The sequence below is a fragment of the Urocampus carinirostris genome, chromosome 14, assembly GCF_059441175.1.
Source record: "Urocampus carinirostris isolate Australia breed hairy pipefish chromosome 14, RoL_Ucar_1.0, whole genome shotgun sequence".
Classification (NCBI taxonomy): domain Eukaryota; kingdom Metazoa; phylum Chordata; class Actinopteri; order Syngnathiformes; family Syngnathidae; genus Urocampus; species Urocampus carinirostris.
In genome coordinates, this window is record NC_142362.1 from 15284261 (window position 1) to 15302332 (window position 18072).

The 18072-nt window shown below is 42.3% G+C and overlaps 1 protein-coding gene across 4 annotated transcripts in view; it reads right to left on the minus strand.

Moving 5' to 3' along the window:
- myo3b (myosin IIIB) overlaps positions 1 to 18072 on the minus strand; it is a 171700-nt gene that overhangs the window by 74567 nt on the left and 79061 nt on the right. For all 4 annotated transcript variants that reach the window (XM_088352866.1, XM_088352869.1, XM_088352868.1 and 1 more), the window contains one exon: positions 146 to 225. In XM_088352866.1, coding sequence (XP_088208992.1) covers positions 146 to 225 — 80 coding nt within the window. The remainder of the gene's footprint in view (positions 1 to 145; positions 226 to 18072) is intronic.

An 18072-nucleotide genomic window follows, 5' to 3' on the forward strand; every position in this document is an offset into this window, starting at 1 on the left:
CAGGGTAGTCTATTAATGTAGCTATGCTTCACAGCACGCTTTTGGCTGTGTTTTTATAGTACGGCGTATGGCAGAAATGCCTGAGAGCGACTCATAAAAAGCACCACGCTCTCATATGCGACTCATTGGCAATCACCAGTCTCACCTTGCTACGTCCTGAGCTGAGCTGCGGCGGAAGCGATCGAGAGGCGGCGTTCACACGGGCTCGGGCTGTGGCCAGACTGCCTGTCGAAAAAACCAAAAACTTGATAAGTCATATCAGACGTTATTTATTGAACGAAGGTCATGTCAAAACCTCTTGCTCTTGTAAGATCTGATAACAGTACAACAGTGGTGTTTCATGTGGTAGAGTCAATGAACCATTAAGCTAGTTTTGCAGCCGCCCCAAAACACCACAGAAAAACAAGAACCACAGAGATTTTAATTTTCTTTTAAATTCCTTGTCAAAAATATTTGCTCCCTCATATCTTTCAGATTTAATTTCGCCCTACGTTCCGGTCCGGAGCCTTAGCTCTGAAAATGCTGGTCTACTAGTGATCCCAAGAGCCAGGAAGAGATCCGCAGGTTCGAGAAAGTTCTCCACACGGTCCCCGGTGTTGTGGAATTCTCTTACTACTGAGATTCAATCTGCAACCTCAGTGGAACTGTTTAAATCTAGGCTTAAAACACACCTCTAACCAATATTTTATGTTGACAATATCTGTGTATTATTTGTTATTGCAACATCCATTGCAGCCTGGTCATCCTGGAAGGGGGATTACCTCATGTGCGGTCCCTTCTCAAGGTTTCTTCATTTTCCTCATGTTGAGGTTTTGGAGTTTTTCCTTGCCCTCATGTTGGTTTCGGATCAGGGGAGGATGTAATAACAGTCTGTGGTTTGCAATAATCTGTGGTCTGTGCACCCCTTTGAGACTCTTCGTGATTAAAGGCTAAACAAATAAACATGAATTGACTTCACTTGACTATTTTAAGAGGAAAACATTTGTTCCCACAGAATTAACTCACTGGTAAAACATTTATCACACAAATAACCAAGTTCTATGTCAACATTGGACGAATCAGGTCGTTTGAACTCAATTCCTTAGCTTATATTTAAAAAAAGGTTAATGTTGTTAGAAGTTCCCTTGAAAAATAATATTGACCCCAATTTGTTTAACTTAAAGTATGTACCTGTATATGGAATCAGTTATAACATACACAAATTAGTGCTACCTTTCCCAGTCACTCAGAAAGTGACTGTAGCTTTCAACCAGGAGAAGATGTCATCAGGCGGTGTCCAACTGTAACTGGGCGTTGCGAACCTGAACCACAACGCCCTCAAGTTGCCGGGCCGTCAGTGATGGCCAGTCACTGCTCATCTTCTCCTGGTCCCCAGTTAAACTTCTCCCTCTTAATCCAAACAAGGATTGTGTGACAGGGGACTCTGTAGTCGAGGGGTGCGACAGATGCCAAGAGGTCTCGTATACTGTGGGGTGCTTCCTGACTGGAGTCCTCATACATCTCACTGGGTGTTTCCACCATGCGCTGACTCTGTTTTCCCCTTTCCCATTTATAGACCTGGGTTGTATCTCGAGGCCCCTTGTGTTTTTGCAGATCTTCCCGCAGTGGCACTTCGCTTCTAACACCCCCCGGTAGTGTGGTTTGGGTAAGCCGTCTGGTTTTCTGTATTAGTGCCATAGCTGTTACCATTGAATCCGTCCTCCTGAGACTCTCATCCTCCCCCCTCGCGGGAGACTCTAGGGGGTATTGCTTAGCCTGCCGGGCCATTTTTCTAGGGCCTTGTTAAACCCAGAACAACAAATACAACAGAAAGCTTGATTTATGCATGAGGGAGGAGCGGCATCTTGCACTTACACTCTCTAGTTCGATTGCTGCTTTCCTGGATTTTGTTGGCAAAGTTTGAGGCAAATAATCTGATAACACGTCATATGGTCTACTTCCTAGGGGGAATTTCCCAAGCCGCATCACAAAAATCGGGGTCTTCTGACGCCTGAAAAAGGCCAAACGAAACAAAGCCCTTAATGATGTACTAGTAATTGAAGCAATGTGGAATAATCTATCCGTCACGCATCTTACACGAGGAAGACAAAAACAATAGAGCCCTTTTTAATCAATAACCACATGATAAGTACTAAATGATTACTGAGGTTATGCAGAAAAAAGTTAAAAGAGACTCTTCCCAGCTACTTCTCATCTGCACCAAATCCACCCTCTCTAAGTTGATTCCTTCTCTCTTTTCATTGACAATTCCTCAGTTATTCAATCCCCTCTGGTCAAGAGTCTGGGTGTCATCCTTGACAGCACACTCTCCTTTAACTCTCATATAAACAATATCACCCGGTCAGCCTGCTTTCACATGCGCTCCATCAACCGTCTCCACCCCTCCCTCAACCTACACACAACAGCCGTCCTCATGCATAGCCTGGTCACATCACGCCTCGATTTTTGCATTTCCCTCCTCTGCGGTTTACCTCAAAAGTCCCCCCCATAAACTTCAGTTCGTCCATAACTCTGCTGCACGCATCAACACCAAAACCCCCTCTCGCCATCACATCACCCATGTCTTTCAGCAACTCCACTAGCTCCCAATCTACCATAGAATCAGTTACAAAATTCTGCTCTACACCTACATGGCCATTCATAACCTTGCCCCCTCCCTTCCTCTCCGACTTCCTTCACACTGCCACGCCATCCAGCATCCTCAGATCCTCTTCCTCCCTCCATTCAACTATACCCCATGCCCGCCTCAGCTCCACGAGGAGCAGAGCTTTCAGCCGCTCTGCCCGCCAGCTCTGGAACTCATTGCCGCCTGACCTCCGAAATTCTGCGACCCTGTCCACCTTCAAACCCGGACTCAAAACGTACTTCTTCAGACTTGCCTTTTCTTGACCATCTGCCTCACATACCGCCCCCTTTTAACTCTAATGTGTTTTATTTGCTATTTATTACTTGCTTGTTTTACTATTGCTTTATTGATGTGTGATCTCCTATATGTACAGTGACCTCGGGTGTCCTGAAAGGCGCTTCGAAATACAATGTATTATGACTATTACTATAGCGCTAATACGAAGGAGGCAATGGACATTCTCTACCGAACTGTGAGTGAACTGCAGCATGCTTATACTGAGTGCATTTTTATTGCGGCGGGGGACTTTAACCAGGCCAATATGAAAACAGTTCTCCCGCATTTCCATCAGCATGTAAACTTTGCTACAAGAGGTAGGAACACATTAGACCTGGCCTACACAAACATCAAAGGTGCATATAAAGCAGCCCCCCGCCCCCACCTAGGCTCATCAGATCACCTTTCTGTTATGCTAATTCCTGCATACAAGCCCCTGCTAACAAGAGAAAGACCAACAGTGAAGCAGGTGAGGGTGTGGTCTGAGGGGGCTATGGAGGCACTACAGGACTGCTTTGAGTGCACTGATTGGGACATGTTTAAATCGGCTGCCACTTACAACAACAAAATAAATATAGATGAGTACGCCATTTCTGTGTCAGCCTACATCAGTAAATGCGCAGAAGACGTCAGCAATAACAAAACTATATGCACCCGTGCCAATCAGAAGCCCTGGATGACTGCTGAAATACGCAATCAACTAAAAGTACGTAACCTTGCCTTTAGATCTGGTGACAAGGAGGCGCTGTTATCAGCGAGGGCTAACCTGAACCGTGCCATCAGACTAGCAAAGCGAACGTACAGTCAAAAGATTCAGGAACGTTTCCTCAGCACAACCAACACCAGGGATATGTGGAAAGGCATCCAGGCCATCACCAGTTACAAGCCAAACACCACCCCAGTGCAGAACACTAGCATGGACTTTCTGAATGACCTCAACAATTTCTTTGGTAGGTTCGAGGCACAAAACAGCACCCCTGCAGTGAAAGCGGCTCCAAATCAGGACGAAAGAGCACTCCACCTGGACTCATCTGACGTGAGGAAGACCCTGAGAAGGGTCAACACAAGGAAGGCTCCAGGCCCGGACAACATTCCGGGGCGGGTACTTAGGGAGTGCGCCGATCAGCTGGCTTGTGTACTAACAGACATTTTCAACACCTCGCTAGACCAAGCCAAAGTACCATCATGCTTCAAATTTGCCAACATCATCCCAGTGCCAAAGAAAACCCAGATCTTATCACTCAACGATTACCGGCCCGTTGCACTGACTCCTATCATAATGAAGTGCTTCGAGAGACTGGTTAAAGAGCACATCACCTCCAGTCTCCCCTCTTCATTCGACCCCTTTCAGTTTGCCTACAGGACAAACCGCTCCACCAGGGATGCCATCTCCTCTGCGCTTCACCTGAGCCTGACACACCTAGAGGAGAAGAACACCCATGTGCGGATGCTGTTCCTGGACTTCAGTTCAGCATTCAACACCATCATCCCACAACATCTGGTAGACAAAATGGGGCTTCTGGGTTTCAACACCCCCCTGCGGAACTGGCTGCTGGACTTCCTCTGTGACAGACCCCAATCTGTGCGGATAGGTCAGAACAGTTCAGATGTCATCTACCTCAGCACGGGCTCCCCCCAAGGCTGCGTCCTAAGCCCCTTGCTGTTCACCTTGATGACACACGACTGCGCCCCTAGGTCCGCCACAAACCACATCGTGAAGTATGCTGACGACACAACGGTGGTGGGCCTCATCAGGGATGACAACGACCTGGCCTACAGAGAGGAAGTGGAGCAGATGGTGGGCTGGTGCAAGGACAACAGCCTGGTCCTGAATGTTGACAAGACTAAAGAGATCATTGTCGACTTTAGGAAAAACCAGCCCAACCATGCCCCACTTTGCATCAACAACAAGGCTGTGGAGGTTGTCAGCAGTATCAAGTTCCTAGGGGTGCACATCACAAACAAACTCACCTGGTCCGTGAACACTGCATCTCTGGTTAAGAGGGCACAGCAGCGCCTGTACTTCCTGCGGAGGATGAGGAGAGCCCACCTGCCCCCACCATCCCTCATCACATTCTACAGGGGCACCATAGAGAGTATCCTGACCAGCTGTATCTCTGTGTGGTGTGGAGGCTGCAGCGCTACCGACTGGGGTAGTGTGAGGAGGGTAACGAGGACAGCGGAGAAAATAATCGGGACTACACTTCCCTCCATTCAGGACATTGGCCAGAAGCGCTGCTTATCCCATGCTAAGAACATTACCGGGGACCCCTCTCACCCCCATCATGGACCATTCACTCTGCTAGCCTCTGGGAAGAGGTACTGCAGTGTGCGGTGCAGGACCACCAGGCTCCGCAATAGTCTAGTCCCCCTGGCCATTAGACTGTTAAATGGTCAATCTAACATATAGTTAACTAAAATCTAAACGGCTGCTAATTTGACTTTTGCACTAGTGGCAGTTTTTTTATAGCTTGCCACTCCTTGCACATTTGATCTCTGCACTATTGTTACTTACAGTGTTATTACTTACAGTGTTATTGTTTACAATATAATGGTACTGTGTACCTGACTTGTTAACCTGACTGCCCATCTTGCACATCTGGTTAGCGTCTCTTCTTGCACTATCGGCACTATGGTAAATAACACAATACAGCTTTATTTATATCTGTACACTGAAGGACACTGAGGGAAACTGTGGGAGTCAGATCCATCGACATTTCGTTCTGTATACACGTGTACTAGAATGACAATAAAGTAGATCTGAATCTGAATCTGAATCTGAAAAGCATATGTTTTGCTTTCGATCTCACAGCTGTACCGAATCTTCTGGCCAACAATTCTCAATTTATTAACTTGTGACCAGCGTGTTGTTAGAAAGACAATCCCATATGGAGCCCAACGCAGTCAGAGAGGCATCTGCACTATTACGAAAGCAGCAGATGCGCGACAGTCTCAACCTTTCAAAGTTCCCTGCACAAGATGTCCAAATGTTTTCCCTGGCTGTATCTTCACAAGCTAAACTGTGATTAATAGCAGTGAAAGCAGCCTTTGAAGCAGGATTGTGGCATCAAAGTCCTAATCCACGGATGGCAGGATTTTTATAATGAGTGGGAAGTATCTTAACACTTTTCAAAGGGGTTTACTCCATGAATAAACAATAGCTGCACAGATGTGCCACACACACCTTTCGAAATGGAGTGTAGGGGGGGTCTACTCAAGAGCATCCGCGTATGGTGATGAGGGAATACGAAAACAACAACAACCTTTTGTAAGTAATGGAATAAAAAAAAACCAAGTGACAGGGCAACAATTGCTCGAGTGCACAAGGCGAGCTTCTTCCTAATGCAACATTGTATACATGTGACAAATGTCAATCAAATCAAGAGATTACAATCATATTAGAGGGGATGGGTTTCAAAATCGGGTTGTTTTGATGCCGAACGCGCAGAGCGTGTTTCAAAAGGGAATCAAACGGTCTTTTAAGCTAGCTCAGAATTGGTTATCTGTTTTTATTCATCGATATCTATTTATGACACGAAAGCCCTCAATTGACGTTCACATGAAATGAAAATACGTTCTCGTATTATTTGTTTTGGTGATGCGATTGAAAATAATGCGGGGGTCTGGTTTTAAGGCCTTGGAAACACACTTAAAAAACAACCGCAGCAGGAGCGAGCTCAGAAACCTGAACATCAAAGCTGTGAAAGCTAACGTGTTTAACGCTCTCTACTTTAATGTCCATCATTATGATTTCCTGTGGGGAGAATATCAAACAAAACCTTAGAGCCCCAGTGTGTATTACTTAGGAACCCCTAGTGGTGTAAAAATACTTCATTAATTAAAATAAACTACCATGGATTCAAATAATAAACAAAAACACATCTGCAATCTCGTAACCATGATTTCATTTAACTCATTTCATGCCAGGCATTTCTCTAAAATGGAAAGTGCATGGGCCAGGCAATTTCTGCCATTTTTACTCATTTTTGAAGGCGCACAGATCATTTATGTCTGTAGCCATAGAGGCATATCAACCCTCATCTTTCAATTAAAAAAAAATATGTTTCTAGCTTTTACCATTGCTTAGTAAACAACAGATGAACATTAATAAGTTTCTCGAAAATACTCATCTCCAAGAAAACTTCTAAGAAAAAAAGCTTTGTGAAAGGATGCAATTCAAGCAGAACTTCAAAAAAGACCGGCAAGTGCATTAATAATGAGTCTTTAGTATCAGAAAGCGGAGATGTCCCACCCAGGAACCAACTTCTATCTATCACGATGTAACGGAAGGCTAAACGGAGAAAAGCAGGGTGACATTTCTGTTGCTGTGGATTACGTGGATGCTAAACCCTCTCAGTGGCTGGGAAACAATTCTATTCGGAAAACAGAGCCTTTCAAAACCGATTGGAGGATGTTTACTGATATTGCTGGTAAACCCGCTTTGTGGAGCTAATGTGGCCGTAATTAAGAAATTTCACAGAAAATGGCACGACAAGACAAAACATAAGAGTAAGCTGAAAAACCTGAATGCAGAACAGAAGATACAGAAAGTTAAGGAATTAAAAAAAAATGAGGATACTGCATATGTTTTTTCCCCAAAGAAAAAAATCCCTAAGTGAAAAGCACAACTTTTTTTATATTTCCGTTTTTTTCACATTTTGAATTTGTATAGTTTTGACAGGAGATATTTTAATGAGAGCAATGTTTTTGTTATTTAAGTTATTTAATGTATTTTTGAGTAATAATCATGAATGTTTTAAACTCTTTTTATGTTAAAAAAAAGTCAAGTTTTAGTGATTTCATTAAATATTTATCCTGTTTGGTCCACAACCAAAGGTATGGTTGGAGTGGATATTTAGATAGATTGTAGGGGCATTGGCTTAGGAGGTAAAGCACTCGTCTTGGGATCAAGAGGTTTGCAGGTTCAATTCCCGGCTCCTCTGTATTATATGTCGGAGTGTCCTTGAGCAAGACACTGAATCCCCCATGCCTCATGCTGCTATCAGTTTAGTTAGGGTGTAAAAGGGAAAAGTGGGAAGCTCTTTGGGAGGTCTCCATTGACTTGAAAAGGGCTATATAAAATGCAGAGCATTCATTGCGCAGGTTATAGTTATGTCCAACACTAAACTTTGAGACTATTACAGTCAAGTGAAAAACGCAAGGCTTTCTTTCTACCCCAAAAGTTGGCCTGTTCAATAAAAAAACTCAATCACTACAATTGATCATCATAGACGTCAAAGACCCATTTCAAAGGGAAAAATTCACTGCTATTGATGAGATGACAATTGACTTAAAAAAATACTTTCTCACGTTGCAGCCAGACCCTTTTGGATGCATAATGAGATTTTTACTCAACTTCTTGCGCCTTAACTCTGAAAAGACCGAAATGTTAGTTATTGGTCCATCTAAATGCCGTGACTTGTCCTCAAAAACTGTTCTGAACATTGACCAATGTAATATCACCCAGAGTAACTCAGTCAAAAATGTAGGTGTCATATTTGACCCCGATCTGTCCTTTCAAACACAAGTTAAGAATATTACTAGAAAATCTTTTTTCCATCTTCGCAACATTGCTAAAATTCGCCCTATGCTGTCTCTGTCGGATGCAGGGATTATAATTCATGCGTTTGTTACCTCCCGTCTCGATTACTGCAATGCACTACTCTCCGGTCTCCCGAAGTCCAAAATCAAGAGCCTTCAGCTGGTACAAAATGCTGCAGAGAGGCTTTTAACTAAGACAAGAAAGTTTGACCACATTACCCCGATTTTAGCTAACCTGCATTGGCTCCCTGTTAGCTTAAGATGTGATTTTAAGGTTCTGTTGGTATTATACAAAATCATATATGGACTTGCTCCCTCATATCTTTCAGATTTAATTTCCACCTATGTTCCGGTCCGGAGCCTTCGCTCTGAAAATGCTGGTCTACTAGTGATCCAAGAGCGTTCTCCATTCGGGCACTGTTGCTTTGGAATGCTCTTCCCCCTGAGATTCGATCTGCAACCTCAGTGGAACTGTTTAAAACTAAGCTTAAAACACACTTCTATTCTATAGCATAGGAATTACCTATATTTTATGTTAACAATATCTATGTATTATTTGTTATTGTAACATCCATTGCAGCCTGGTCATCTTGGAAGGGGGATACCTCATGTGCGGTCCCTTCTCAAGGTTTCTTCATTTTCCTCATGTTGAGATTTTTGAGTGTTTCCTCGCCCTCATGTAGATTTTAGATTAGGGGATGGTGTGAAAATAGTCTGTGGTTTGCAATAATCTGTGGCCTGTGCATCCCTTTGAGACTCCTTGTGATTAAGGGCATCACAAATAAACATGACTTGACTTGAATTGTTATTGACCCAAAGTGCAGCATTGCCTCGCCCTCTTTTGAACCCAATACTAGGGTTAGGTATCTTGTCGTAATGGGTTCAACCTTCCGCAGTAAATACCGGAAAAATGAATGTTCCGATAGGATTAAACTATCAGAGAGGAGGGTTAACCGTGTCGGATGTATCGTTAAGACACGGGGCAGGGAGGGCCCCGCTCCAATTAGCCCAGGGTAAAGCCGCTCGGATTAATTGGAGCGGGCCTGGTGCAAATGAAGCTCGCTCTCCCCTCTGCTCCATTAGCGCTGGCGGGCCGGATCATCCGAGCACATTTGTCACCACGAATTAGCGACGGCGAAGCGGAACGGGCTCGCCGGGTGCCAGTGCGCTTTCACGCCTCTACCATCAAGGCCAAATGAAGCGGCTACCTAAAAAACCTAGACCGGCGGATGCGAGCGACTCCCTTGCCGTATTCCTCGGCGGGTCGCATTAATTCCTCGGCGCCGGCGGGTTCCCTTCCCCCCCGACGAGATGATTAGAGCGCGGGTTAATAGTCGGCATCCTCAAAGACCCGGGCCTCCCGAGACCGGAGAGCGAGCGAGCACCTGTGATGTCCGGCTTGAATGAAGACCTCCTCATTTAGATCCGGACGGGAACTTTTCTAATGAGGTGGATTATTAGGATTCAAACAGACGGGCCTGAGAAGAGGAAGAATTGTCCTTTGGCTGTGGGGAATAGGACTTACTTGAAGTAGCTAATAATGAAGATAAAAAAAAGTGTGGAATGGTGAAAAAGCCAAGAAGAGAAACGTTGAGGGGAACCAAAGGTCGGGGCAGGCCACTTCAAAGGAAAGTCAAGTTAAAAACAAAATGGCATATGATTCATGTTCTCTATACAAGTATTTCTGATTTTGATATTGTGTTTATATCAAAGTGGCATCAAAGGTCACTCATTTTTAAGCTAAGGGCTTATTTTTGTTACCGATTAGCGTGAATATGCATTTACCAAAAAAAAAAAAAAAGAAAAACAGTTTTGGGGGCATTACTGAAAAACAGTAATTAAAAATGCTAGTTACATAATTTTAAAAGTAATTTCAACACCCTCAATTACCAAAATCCCAAATTAGCACACAACTCTTTAGGTAACTATCTAGTTTCAAATCACCATATATTCTTCCATTCAAGCCGACCCCCTAAAACTGCTCGAAAATAGCCACACGATAAAAGAAATGTAAAAACCGTGTATATCAACTTATGGAAGCAGTTAACTCTTTGTATTTCTTGGCTTGTGCAATCTTGAGAGCTTGCAAACGGACACTGAGCCGAGACACTCCATATCCATGTTATCTTTGGGCTTCAAACCACTCTAAGATTTCCTTCTGCATTTCTAAGTAACCTCCAAGACATTTTTTTCCTCTAGGCATGGTGTATTGCAAAAATAATTTTACACATAGAGATACCAAACTTCAACTCAGTGCTCATGTTTGCTCCGTTGATTTGGTTGGTCCTGTGTAAGCCCCCTCTTCACAGGCTACCTAACATTAGCTATTGGTGACACGAAAACAAATAAGCGCAAATAAATGGACGCCCTGATTGCAGTGTTTTATTTTATAGTCCTTAATACAGCTGTGAGTATTTACGGTACGAAGAATATCTCCATGAGGAACAATCCAGCGTCCTCATACTCTGTGCTTGAGACACCGTCACTGTAACTGTATTCAGTTATACTTTGTAGGTACATATAAACACGCTCTTCCTGATCAGCTTTTGATAAGTAGCAGAGTAACGCACAGTGTTGTACTATTTACAAAAGTTACCAGGCACTAGTTACAAAAGTTACAAAAATGTATTAATAGTGCGTTACAATACTCATTACCAATGTAGGGATTTGTCCAGCTTTAATTTTGAAAATTGTTGGGATTGAAACGAATTATTCTTCACTGCAATCCGTAAACGAAAATTGCCTTCCACCATAAATCTTTTTTTATTTCTCTGAAGCATGGTAGAATTTCCTACACTGATAAAATTCAGTTATTATTACTTGAGTTTTTTTGAGTTCTGATATGAATATATAATCCCAATAAAATGGAAGCAATGAACCAGGCCAATGGAAATAGCTCACACACAATTTATTAACACGGAGAATCAATGATAGAAAAAAAGAGGGGGGGATTATGGGAAAGTCACTATCACAAAAATAATTTTTTCCACTATAATGCTTGTCGATTTGGGGAGATTCCTTGAAAGAAACGCTCATTCCCCAAGAACCAGCAAACTTGGTGTTGAATTTGAAAAACCCCTTTTACTTGTTGTTGCAGAGAGATTTGGTCTTGTGCTCCGTTTGGTCTCAATATATGGCGCACGTGCTTCTCAAGGCCGCATTGCAGGTCCTCACACCCGCGTCGAGGGGGGCGACTTGCGATTATCGATCGGCTCCCCTTTATATATGGACCAGGGACGCTTGACCAGGTCATGCCTCTTTGGGCAGGGTCATACACATGTGAGACCACCAGAATTTGGATGACGGAGATTGAAGTTGCTAAACTTGTTAGAAAGCCAAAGAAGTGGGAAATTTGCGAAATGTTCTGTACTTGAGAATGCCCCTCCCATTAACATAATTGCGTTATTTTATCAATACATAGCTTTGGATGTTTTAATTACCTTCAAACTTCATTTTATCAGATTTCATTATGGTACATGGTGAATTGGTACATTCGGGAACTGTCCAAAAGGGGACACAGTCGTTCCATCCATTTCAAACTTCTTAGTTACGTCAATTTGTGCTGGGCTCATTTGCTCTACACCGAGAAAATGAATTGTGTGGCAGAAATGCGGTTCTTTGAAACGTGTTAGTCTCAACACTAATAACAACTTATATTGTTAATGTTTTATTACTATGTTACTACTATGTTATTACAAAATTTTAATTTTTAAAAGGTGGGTTCAAATAACCTCTGTCAACCTCTAAAACAACATGCCAGTTAGAAATCAAATTTGTTTTAAAGTAACTAGTGAGCTATTATCTAAACCGTTCCGTGGGTTACTCAGGTTCTCTTAAGCATAAAAAAATTCAACAGAAAATAATTTTGTTGAGAATAACAATTAAGGTTTTCAGGTTATGTCTTTTGACATTCATTAAGACTTGCTCTCCACTTCAGAAGACCACAGATAGGCCCCCCATTTCCCTCACCTCACACCTTCTTTCGCTCGTCTTGTTTTTCATCAAAGAGACTTCAAGCGCTTATTAGCAATGAGATAATTTGATCTCCCTCTGTTGATCATTATTCTGTTTTCCATTGATGTTTTTCTCAGATTGGTTTTGAGTTACGAGGGATGTTTGATTGAACTCTTTTTCAGACCATAAATCTACTCTCATTGGTCCAGATACCAAATACTGATAGCATTGGCATATAAAAGTACCTCAATTTCCAAAAGAAATACTTATAAATCACTCAGTATAGAAGAGTGAGGTCCAATACCATTTAAAGATGCAATACCATTGTTTTTGTAAGGTATCAGTTTTTGCAGTATCTGATATTAGCACCGGTATCAGCCTTCTTCAAGAAGACCTAGAAATCAGTATCATCTCGTGCAATTTCAGCAATTTTATATACAAGTAGTATTTGTTTCTGGTATTGATGACTACTCAAGATTTTCGTATCAATAGAAAAAAGTTGTAGGTTCGAACATCTCTATGCACCAGAATATTAAAATTAGGGCTGGCCCGATTTGATTTATGACAGGGGTCTAAAAACATCCAAGTAGTCTATGGATAAGTTCTGAAAGTAGCTCACCAGTGATGGGTCATTGTGATTTTCTAGACAATTAAATGTTTTACTGATATGATGTTTTAGTGGTTGACATGTAATAATTACAACCTGGTAATAACATAGTAATAACAAGTTGTTATTTTAGAATAGTATATCAAAATGGCAGGCCCTCGTGCCAATGAGTAATAAAAAGTAGCTCTCACCTTCAAAAATGTTGGTGACCCCTGATTTAGCCAAAATTACTGAATCTTTAAATATGTTATTCAATCTATAAACCCAACAATGATATTCTTAAATTCACATTCATTCTTATTTAAAGGTGATTGCCACTCGGTTAGAGCGTGCGTGGCAGAGTTCTGAGGTCATGGGTTCAAATCCAGCTACCAGTCTTCCTGTGCGGAGTTTGCATGTTCTCCCCGTGCTTGCGTGGTTTTCCTTCGGGCACACCGGTTTCCTCCCACATTCCAAAAGCATGCCTTTCAGGTGAATTGGCCGGTCCAAATTGTCCCTAGGTGTGAATGAGCGAGTGAATTGTCTGTCTCTGTGTGCCATGCGACTGGCTGGCAACTGGTTCAGGGTGTCCCCTACCCACTGCTCCAGCACCCTTGCGACCCTACTGAGGATAAGCTGTGCAGATGATGGATGGATGGATGCAACTAGGTTTTGATTTCTTGTTTATTTTTGGAGCTGGTAAAAGGCAGTATTTTAAATCAGTCCGAAATCAAATGTATTACTTCCACGCATTAATAATGAACTTTTATTTTGATATGAATAATTGGATTGGCAAAAGATCGTTGTTGGCGGATCTGCACTCTGTATCGTATTGGATATGAAAAAGTAGTATTGAGCAATTTGTAATCATTAACGGAATTAAAGTATATTAAATAAATTACAAGATTTGAATGACTAACACTGTCGAAATCCCGGGTTACGGCTTCCTAGCTTACAATAATTTCATGAAATGAAATGAAATGATCTGCATTTTATATAGCGCTTTTCAAGTCAATGACTTCCCAAAGCGCTTTACAATGTGCTCCACATTTCCAAATAGCGGGCTTGCAGCCATGTAAGGCGCTAACCTGCTTATTGGGGGTATTAGGGGTTCAGCGTCTTACCCAAGGACACTTTGACATGTAACACGAACGGGCCAGGATTCGAACTGGGATCCCTTGATCCCAAGACGAGCGCTCTACCTCCTTGGCCCCTCGTCACGGCATTTTCCCCGCCAAATAACATCAACAATAAGTTATTGTGCTTGCCTTATACATCTGTGAAAGGGCTGTGTGCTATTGGTTGCTGTCATATATGACATTGGTTGGGTATTGGTTTGTGTCAAATGTAAATTATATTTTTAATTCATATGTTCTCTAATATTTTACTGGTATATTACGTCTAAGTTGTACTTATTACATACTATTTGTTACTAATGTTACATATTTACATAAAATTCTAATGTTTTTGCTTTTGTACCTGAGATTCAGAACATATTAGCTTATTAGCATAGGTTTCTATCCCCCGCCATAACAATTTCACCATGTGAGCCCCACCTTAGAACGGATTGTGTTATCCCAGGGTGTTCTGCATTTTTCCAATTTATAGTTTCTAATTGTAAAACAACAACTAGGGGGCTAATACCTGTGCCGAAACTTTAAAAAAAAGCTTATATCAGATCAGAATCTGATAACCCGTATGGGTACTCATCCGTTCCCTGATTTTACAGACTCGCTGGAAAGAAATGCCACTGTTGGCATCTGTTTGCTCGATTTAAAACCGAAACCCGGCGAGAATCCCAAAGGTGCAAAAGACAGCTCGAGTTGGCACTTGTATTGGGGGCTCTATTGACAAGAATAGTCACCGGATTAAAAAGCAATCTCGCGTAGAAGGTAACGCCTCCCAGCATGCTTTTGTGAGGTTCTTGCACTTGAGAAGCCGGGGGGGATTGGGCGATCGGGAAAACGAAGCAAAGTGGCTGGAACCGACACTTTTTTACGATGTGCGATCTGGAAACTCAACTCAGCAGCCAAGCAAATGAGATTAAAGAAGCCGTACATCGCCCCCGCCATTGCCGCAGCCCCCCACAAACGCCCCGGGGCGGGGGTAGGTGGGTTTTGATTATAAGTGGCACCCGCCACTGTCAGAGTAGATCCATCTAACAACGGCGTGGCATAATTGCCTTTGAATGACACAACATGCTGTTGCTTTTCTCCAAGGATGTTGCATAGGCAACAGTAACAGTGTTTCTCATACCATACCAGGAAGATTCTGGCAGACAGCCAGGATTTAATTGATCCCGCCAGAGTCTCATGAACTTGGATTATTAAAAATATAAGTTCATTCAAAAAACTTTTAGAGTTCTCACTATATATTTCATGATGACTGATATGCTTCACCTGTGCCCGTTCCTTTTGCGCCAACTGCCTCGGACTCTGATTGGCTCTCTGTCCCTATTCAAACCTACTCCTATCTGCCCCCTGTTGTCAGTCCATCTGCAAACCTCAGTTTACACTAGGGAACCCTTTTTTTCTGACCCTGACTCCAACCTGTTTTTTGCTCATGTCTGTCCCCACCGGCTTCAACCAGTTTTTGATCCTGACCACGTCTACTCTCCCGTCCCAGCTTTTGACCTTTTCTTGTCCCCGACCATGTCTACTCTTCTTTCCTGGCTTATGACTCGCCTCAGACCACGTTTTTGCTCTGCGTGGCTGCTATTTAAGGTTGGGCTGTGGGTATTGCGGGTGTTGGCTCATTACACCTTTTCTGTTCTGTTATGCCTTGTCCTGTTTAGTTTAAGTCGGAGGAAACCTGTACCTGACCATTCTGAGTGTAAGAATGTTTTTGTTCTGTTTTGTCCCGGAGTTTTTGGACAACTTTTATTTTGGTAAATAAAAGCTTTGATCGTACGCAATTGAGTTCTCCCTTCCTGTCTCCTGCCTCCGTTCTGGTCCGGTCACCCCTTCCACCTCGTGACATCCGCGTTCGCAGCGACCTGCTTCCTGCGCCCAGCGATCACCGGATCGTGGGGGCAACCCTTTCCTTTCTTCCAATAAAAGTGAAAGAAACGTAATGCAAGTGTGTCCTGTCTCCATTCTGGCCCTCACAATATAAATGATGACAAATGACATTCAACCCCTTTAAAAGCACGCAATCAGGTTTTTGTTTGTCCTGCCTGCATTGTGATTGGACAACTGGGTAAACTGTGGCATTAACTATTGTTACATTTTCCCATAGTTGTACATTTTTGAACTCTTGGTGACCAGAAAAAAAGTTATTCTTCCGTGAGAACATGCCTCCCGGCCCCCCCTTGACTGTCCACCCACCAGAGTCTCACAAAATCCGATGGAAAACATGCAGCATGTCCTGCCTGGTTTTTGAGGTTCCTCTGCTCTAATACAGGTGAGTACAAGCTGGCTGCCAGGGTTTAATTGCTCTCCGCCAGGCTCTCAAAACTTGAATAAAAAAAATAGAAAATAAAATTAAATAATTACAATAAAATTGCCCTCTCGCTCAATTTTGGTTAAATTGGTTGATACGAGTGTTTTTGTCCGCTGTGTAGGGGAGAGAGGAGTTGGGGATGGACTGTCGCAGCAGCACATTGAGCACAGGAACGGTTCAAGAGAGATTGCAATAGGGAGGACAAAAAGGAAATTAAAAAAAAATGAGTCAAAGCAGGAAAATGATCCTTATTTGGAATAATTTTAATATATTAATGGCTCCAAGACATTGTGCATGGTCTATCACTTACAGAAAAATCCAAATCAGTTCCTCAAAGCTTAACACTTTGTGTGCTTAAAAGTCAAGTACAGTAGATGCAAATTATGTTTTGGTTTTTGTCATACACATTTTAATTTTGATTTTTGCGTGTTTATCGGAGGTTCTGTGTTGTTTCAGTCAAGATTCGTTAGAAGTTGAATTGTAAATAGTTAAAACTTCTTGTATTTAAACATTTTTTTTTATATTTCTAATTTTAATTGTTGTTGTGTGGATGTTTTTTCGGGGATTCTGTGTTGACTTTAAAGTTTTTTAGTTTGAATTAGATAAAAGTTTTTTGTAGAGTGAAAAATGCTATTCTAATAGTGATCCCAAGAGTCAAGAAGAAATCTGCAGGTTTTAGAGTGCTCTCCAATCCAGCCCTGGTGCTGTGGAATTCTCTTTCCTCTGAGATTCGATCTGCAACCTCAGTGGAAGTGTTAGAATCTAGGCTTAAAACACACTTCTATTCAATTGCTGATAAATGTTGGCCTAAAAAGCTGTCAACCAGACTTTCTGTTATTACCTATATTTACTGTTAATTATGTATGTGTATTGTCTGTACAGCCCTTTGAGACTTGTGATTAAAGGCTATACAAATAAGCATGACTTGACTTAAAGTCGAGTATAATGTATAAGTATAATCCATTTTTTATTAAATAATTTCATGCATAATGTAAGATTATAATTGGTAGTATATCTGAAGAGCAGTTTGGAAACTGAGCTAAAAAGAGACAAAGAACTGGAATTCCTGTCACTAATAGTTTGTACTGTACATTAACATATCTGTCAACTTATACGTTATCCCCATATTTTATATGTTTTTTGATCATTTCAAATTGTGTACGCCACATAAATGCCCCCTGGGCATGCCCCCGAACCCTCCTAGACTCTCCGCCTACCGGGCGCTAAATAATACACACTATCCCTTTAACACAACTTGTTTTCCAATAAGCAGGAAAATCATATTCACATTTGTGAGTTTGTTCCTGCAATATTAATTCTTTCAGTGTATAATCCCATTTTGCTAGCAGTTCAATAAGACTTTGGAAAGATTGCAAGCATTAAGTTGTACCTCGGGACAGACATTTTTCTCGCCATTACGAAGCACTAAGTAATACACACTTTCCTTTTAAAATTGGTTCTAATTTCAGTCTGCGGTCTCCTCCCCTTTTTGCATCCACCCACTAACTCCACTGCACCAGCTCAAGTCACGTCACACCAAAGGTAAAATAAATATTTATTTATGACACCATTAAGTGCACAGGTGTCAAACAGGCGGCCCGCGGGCCAGATCAGGCCCGCTAAGGGATTGGATCCGGCCAGCTAGATA